Genomic DNA, 6,796 nt, shown 5'->3' on the forward strand with positions numbered 1-6,796 from the left:
TTACTACTAACAGGATTTCTAAGTAGTCTGGAACCGTATTAGATCGGGTTACACTAAAATGTGTGTGTTCCCATTGTAAGAAATGCTGAGCTGCTGAATTATGGTAGAGTGTGTGTGTGTGGGGAGTGGGGGGTAATTGAGATTGGGGGCAGAATTGAGTTCCCTCTCTTGATCAATATTGAGGGCAGGAGTGGAATGACCTCATACATCAAGATTAGTCAATGACGTAACCGTGGTAACGGTGAGACAGCCCCAGTGGTGGAATCAAAAGCAGGTCACACGCACACGATTGGACGGGCGTGACCACAGTCCATTTAAATGGGCCTCCTTTCACTCTCACTTTGCTTAGCTGATAACTCTATGTCGTCATTTGTATTTGATTGACGGGCGCGTTTGATTGACACCTGCCGGTATGCATCGGTTTTAGTCGTTTTTAGCTGCACTCGTGTGGTTTGTTTTGTTCTAAAAAGACTGATAAGAAAAACCCGTAAGCGGCTAACATTATCTGTCGCTCCGTCATCTTTGGTGTTTGGTGGTTCATGAGTCAAAGCCGCTCTGACTTAGAGGGCTCGCGAGTCACGACCCTGCTCTTGACTCGCATTCAGGATCGTCCATAGGCGGCGTGGATTTGGGATGCGACCTCGTTACGCAGTTGTTGACCTTCAGAGCTGTCGCGCACTGCAAGCCTTTTGTTCCTGTTATCATGGAACGGAGAGAAGTTATTTTGGTGCTGAAAGCAGATAACAGTGGCTTGAGTTGGTGTCAGCAGATTAGCTTTAAGGAGGAAGCAAAAGTTTCAAAACCTGTTTCATGTTTTCAAATCGTTCAAACCGCGCTTCCTTTTCATGTGGATTCCTTTTCACGTGGCCTTGTTCTCGGATTTGGACATGCCATAATGCTAACAATGCTTAACAGCATAGAACCTAGCCTATCTTTGACTACAAAAATGTTTCTAAGCACAGAGGATGTAGATCTCGGGCCCTAAAAACATGAATTCTCACACGACACAGCCGTGTTTGCGTGGTCCGTTTTTATTAGACTTCGAACGCTTTGTGAAGCATGCAGACACCATGATGAGCTGTATTTGTCTTGGCGTGCTGCTTACCCTATGGCTATAACCACACCCTGAACAGACTTCCAGTATGTTAGTAGCGCCCTCTAGTGACTGCTCTTTTGTTTGCATTAACTAACAGTAAGGATCCACCCTAAACAAGTTGCGTGTTAAATGAACCAACAGTGTTTGAATGCTTGTTTTTCTTTCCTCAGCTGCTCATACAGCACCTCCCGAATATTACATCGGGTCATTGGCAATGTCAGAGAATATCAATAACAGAATACATTAATAAATTTATTTTTAGTGGGTGTCACGAGTCAGCCCTTAAGAGATTTAAATGATCCAAGTTGTTCTGATCCCTAGCTGTAGTTTGAGGGTATCTTGTAACTGCCCTCCTACAATACCTGACCACTCTTTTTTTTTTAATTTGTTTATGTATTTTTAATGTTTGGACATCTGAGCTTACCATCATACAACATTGAGTTGTTTTGATATTATCCTCATATTAGATTTGTAATGTATGAGTGTTTGATTATTTAGTAGGAAATGTAAATTCTACTAATTATTTTTTTTTTCTTTTTACTGGCCTTTTGTCACAATTATTTAACACACCTGCAATTACAAAATCTGACCTCTAGGGGGCACAATGTCACACCGTCTAATGTCCTAAGGCTTAAAATAAACTGCACTGTCCAGTTTGAACTGTGGTGGGTGAAACATTTAATTATGGTAAATTGGATTTTCTTCTTACTAATTCATTAATGCTGCAACATATGTTACGTTAAGTAATTTATGACATGTTAAATTTGTATGTATCATCACTCTGTTCTTGTTTTGTAGGTGCGAACTTGATGTTGCTGTTTTTAGCGAGAAATATTTGTTAGAGCGAGACAAAAAAAGCCGATGATAATAATAGGGTAATCTGGTTTTCAAAATATAATTCGAGAAACATCTCTCTTCTGATTATAAATGATTAACATTAATACTTGTGTTTGATTTCAATGCCAAATTAATTTCTGGTGATAATCCTCCGGTGATATTGCCCTTTTAATTTCACCAGACGGATTTACAAGTGACGGAGCATCTTGTTCAGCTGTTATGTTCATTATCCTTTCACACTGACAAGCATAGCCGCCGTCATATTCAAAAAGCCTTGCTATAATTAGTCAAAGCAAAGTTTTCATAGCACTTTCGCGGCCCCGACGAATGAAAACCTTTCCAAAACCTTCACATAGGCTACGCTTTACAAATTAGGCTGTCCTTCGTTTTAGCATCGAAAACCGTAGTGTTTTAAGCGCGAAAATGAGGTCTTTTCGCTCTAAAAGTGACACGAAACACCGCCCAACAGTCCAAATGCATGCGAGGCCCAGAACAAAAACTCCAGGCCTTGATGGTGAGAGAAGTGACTCTAAAGGTGAATTTGTGGGTGCTGGAAGTGGTTCACAACAAAAGGAATTAGCTTGAGGTTTATTATCTGAAGGATTTGAATTCCACAGTGAAAGCAGAAAGCGGCAACTGAGTAGTGCTATTTAATGCTATATTAATGGTCTATGGTTGAACTTTGTTCAAGAGACGTAAAAATATTTCTCTGACTACTGCACAATGAAAAATGAATACACCTAAGTTGCAACATTAATTCCAAATTTGTTATTCAAAACGTATGGCGTTTACGTATTTTTTGTTTAGCCTATTTATTTAGATCAAGGTTAAAACTGCAACCTGAAGCCAGAGAACGGTGTGCTGTGAAATTTGAAAAGTATTGCGTAACATGCTGTAGTTGCAAATATGTTGGGGGGGGATGCTGATCTAAAATTAATGGAAATTGGTATCAGATAATGTAATTAATCTTTATCTCTTAAGTAATTAGGCCTTTGTCAATCGTGGGAGATATCACTCGGGTCGAATGATGAACTCGAACTGTTTCAGCACCGAAGAGACCGGAGCAAAACAACACGCTCGTCCCGAACGGATTTTGACAGAACTACAGCCTTCATCAGTTAAACAGCACACACACACCGGTTCCGTATTTATAACAGTTTGAACCAGCTCAGTAGATCTTTCAGCAGTTACTTGAATGTCAAAAGCTGACTGGCTATAACGTTTCTCAGTCCCTACAACGTGGCCATTAGAATTCCAGTTCGAAATACACATGACCAATCATCTGAAAGCAGATGATCTGAGCGATGAGCTTAGATGTTTCATGTGGGATATTATGTAGTGTTCACATGTTCTTGGACTAGAGTGGATCAAAATCTTATTGTTTTTTTTTTTTTTTTGCATGTTTATTAAGTGAACCTAAACTCTTTCAGCTCTGTCCTCCTACCTTTACAAAGCACTCACGCAAACACACATACACATACACATACAGCAATATTAGATATATACAATCATTTCATTTTACTATCTTACCATATGTACATAAGACCAATTTATAACAAGCGTCCTTTTGTGTGTTTCGGGGATATTTGAATCCTCTTTTGAAAGTCTTTTTTTGGGTTTTTTTTTTAAATGAAAAATATACAAAAATAAAGCTGCCTCTTTTTCTCCTTTTTATGCTTAAAAAAAAAAAAGTGAGTCCTCTTTTGTGTCGCTGTTAGGACACGGTCGGAGATTTCCTGTTCCGTCTGGCTCTTCTCATTGGAGGAAAGCTGATGAAGTCAAAGTGTTTGGGTCGATCCGTGTTTGGGAAGGGAAGGGGACCTTTGTGAAGACGTTTAATGAAGTGAACCTCTCTCTGGTTCTCCCTGGTTTTGGAAGCTGTGATTGGTCTGCCCTTTCTGGTGAAAGCCACGTACCAGCCCTCATGTTTGGCATTCTGGAAGGCGGTGTAGTTGTTTTCTAGAACGATCTCTGTGAAGATGCAGTCTCTCCCTCTGCCGCTGGGCTTTTAGGACAGGAAAAGACATGGTTTGAGTTAACTGTTGCTGGACTGCTCATCTTTTTATCAGTCCACGTTTGCGACTTCACTGGATTCTTTAGTATTAAACTGACCATTCAAAACAGTTGATCCATGTGAGTGGCGCAGAAAAAATGAACTAATAACCAGAAAATAAAGGTTTTTAGGGGTGTTTGTTTATTTGTTTGTTTGTTTGTTTGTTTAGTAATATGCACAATATTTGAAATGGGTCTCTAACCATCTCCTCATTTCCCTATAACTGTAAGTAACGCATCATATGGTAAACTGAACCCAAACCAGCCTGTAGGTGGCAGTATTTGTACCATTTTTTTTTTTTTAGAAAAATCCATCTAAACATTTGTAAATCCAGTCTGAACCAATGAACCTTGTTGGGATTTTAACTCAGGAAACTGCCTTAAATGAGTGTGAACATTATCACTGAAATAATTAATTTGGTCCCACGAGAATGCCATAAAGAATCGGATCATTTGGTCTTGTGTATTATCATTATTATTATTATTATTATTATTATTATTATTAATACTAATAATAATAATTGCTTTTGTTTGTTTGTTGGGAAAAGTATTCCTAACATTGTCTTTCACTTCTGGTTCTAGTTGAGTAAATGTGTAAGGTGATTTTTCTCCTGATTTTGAGGAGGCAGTTTGTTATGTTTGAGCACCCGATTGTCATGACAATCCTGAATTGACTTATTCTCCATTAACGCTCCACACGAGACCTCGATCTTTCAACACGTTATAGATCCCGCCAGTGCACTGTGCCCATGTCCGTCACATTCTCCTAATACTTTCTCATGCCACACACACACACACACATACAGACACGCATTCTCTCTCTCTCTCTCTGACACTCTCTCTCTCTCTCTCTCTCTGACACACGCACACAAACACACACATTCTCTCTCTCTCTCTCTCTCTCACCGACACAGACACACACACACAACAGTGAATACATCTTTTCCACTTCCTTGAAGGAAGTAGCAGTTTGACTTGTGACCAGACTCAGAATGGGTGTGAAAGGAACTCTCCCTGTGCCTTGTCTCCTCACTGTCTTTTCCTCTGTTTATGACAGTTTGCATTGCTCATATAATCTCATTATGGATCATATTCACTATGTGTGATATATGCTTACATAGTTTTCACTTCTTCAAAAGACAGAAGACTAAGAACACCAGTCAAAACATACACTCCTTTCATGCACTTTTCAGCCTTTCAGCAAAGTGGCAAGTATGTTCAGAGGGAATTTCGATTAAATATGTGATATAAACAAAAAGTAACTGATCATTACAATACAATATTTTCTCCTCCCTCACTGTGATAACTTTCATTCGTCCGCTAAAGAAAAAAAAACCCTATTATGTAATTATTATGACATCCTTTAGGGAAACTATTAAGTGGTTGAGAAACACATGCTCAAAGCGGTCGGAATTATACCTTTCCGACTAGTTTTCCTCTGCGGTTCATGCACAGGTACCGTCCGCTCTCTGCTCCTTTGATCCGAACACGGCTGCCGAAAGTGTCTGTCTCCACATATAGCCTGGCTGGGGCACAAACGCATCAGACCGTGTGTCAAAACCCAGAGTAAAAAAAGCTGGAAGTTCCAGATATTACACATTTTCCCCTTTTCCATCAAATTCCAATTTTTTTTTAATCAGTGAACCCATGCTCATCTGAAGCAAAACAATGCAGGATAGAGGAACATGAATTATCAACACGCACACACATGCTTAAACACTATAATGTGTAGAAACACACCATATTATGTATTTATGACCAATTGCAGGAACATGGTGAAATAATTTTTTACAGTTGTAATATTAACCATTCTTTCCCTGTCCCAAGGGCAAAAAAAAGACAAATGTAGACTGAGTGTTTTATGTGTTTGTTCTCTACAAGGCCAGTTGTTAAAAAGCCAGTAGCTCCGCATTGTTCATCATACAAACATGTGGATTGAATAAAGGCGTGATGTGGCTAGCCTCAGTTCCTCTCAGTTTAATCTCTTTTGATGCTTAAGGCAAATTAGCACATCGCTACAAAACACATAAGCAAAGACAATTACGCTGGGAAATGCCTTTTGAAACCAAGGCGCACACTGCATGTGTCCCCTCTCCTGCAAATAAACCAATCAAGCGCATTACCAGATCTGAAAGAGATCTTATCTTGACCGAAACCTACTGTAAGTTCATTAATGTTAATTAATTGCGGCACACAACTCACCGAAGGAGTTGCCGTCTTCGGCCGTCGCGGTCACTCTCTTGCCTTGGATCTGGACGTGGCGGCCACTGGTTCGACTGTACAGCTGGTAGACTCGGACCTGTCGCCGGCTCAACTGGTCCGTCAGTGTTCCCTGCTCCCTCACATACTGGTTAAAATTAGGAGAAGGGTGATTCTCCCCCTTTTTAATGCAAAGGGAAAAATAAGAACACATTTGTTTCTCTACGTTTCTATTAAATGTTGTCTATTGAAGCCAAATAAACATACTGGTCACAGACCAAATACCCCAAAGTGTTGTGGCAGTTGCCGACTGTCTTAAAAGTTCAATTGCCATATGTCAAATAATGGTGTTCAAACATACGTACTGATCGCTTAACGCAAGATATTATATAAATATAAATAACGCTAAAACGAATAATGCGAGCAAGGACATTTACCTGTGCATGACACCACACCACGAAGAAATGGAAAGAGCTGCAATGTTTAAACAAAAAATGCATTGTTAAAATGATTGTAATTTTAAGTTAATGCCGAGATTAATTTAATTTCGAATAACGAATTAGAGTGTAGATTTCCTTACAGGTAGAAACAACGCTGGTTTAGTCCATACAT

At 39.5% G+C, this 6,796-nt stretch overlaps 1 protein-coding gene across 1 annotated transcript; it reads right to left on the reverse strand.

Annotated features, from left to right (window-relative positions):
* Nucleotides 1-3,647: 3,647 nt before the first annotated feature.
* On the reverse strand, nucleotides 3,648-6,796 carry fgf17 (fibroblast growth factor 17). Its single transcript, XM_030778883.1, has 5 exons — nucleotides 6,765-6,796; nucleotides 6,622-6,658; nucleotides 6,188-6,365; nucleotides 5,405-5,511; nucleotides 3,648-3,938 (listed from the first exon to the last, which is right to left on the reverse strand). Exons 1-5 carry the CDS (start codon nucleotides 6,794-6,796, stop codon nucleotides 3,648-3,650), a joined length of 645 nt encoding a protein of 214 aa, XP_030634743.1.

The sequence above is a fragment of the Chanos chanos genome, chromosome 1 (genome assembly GCF_902362185.1).
Source record: "Chanos chanos chromosome 1, fChaCha1.1, whole genome shotgun sequence".
NCBI lineage: Eukaryota > Metazoa > Chordata > Actinopteri > Gonorynchiformes > Chanidae > Chanos > Chanos chanos.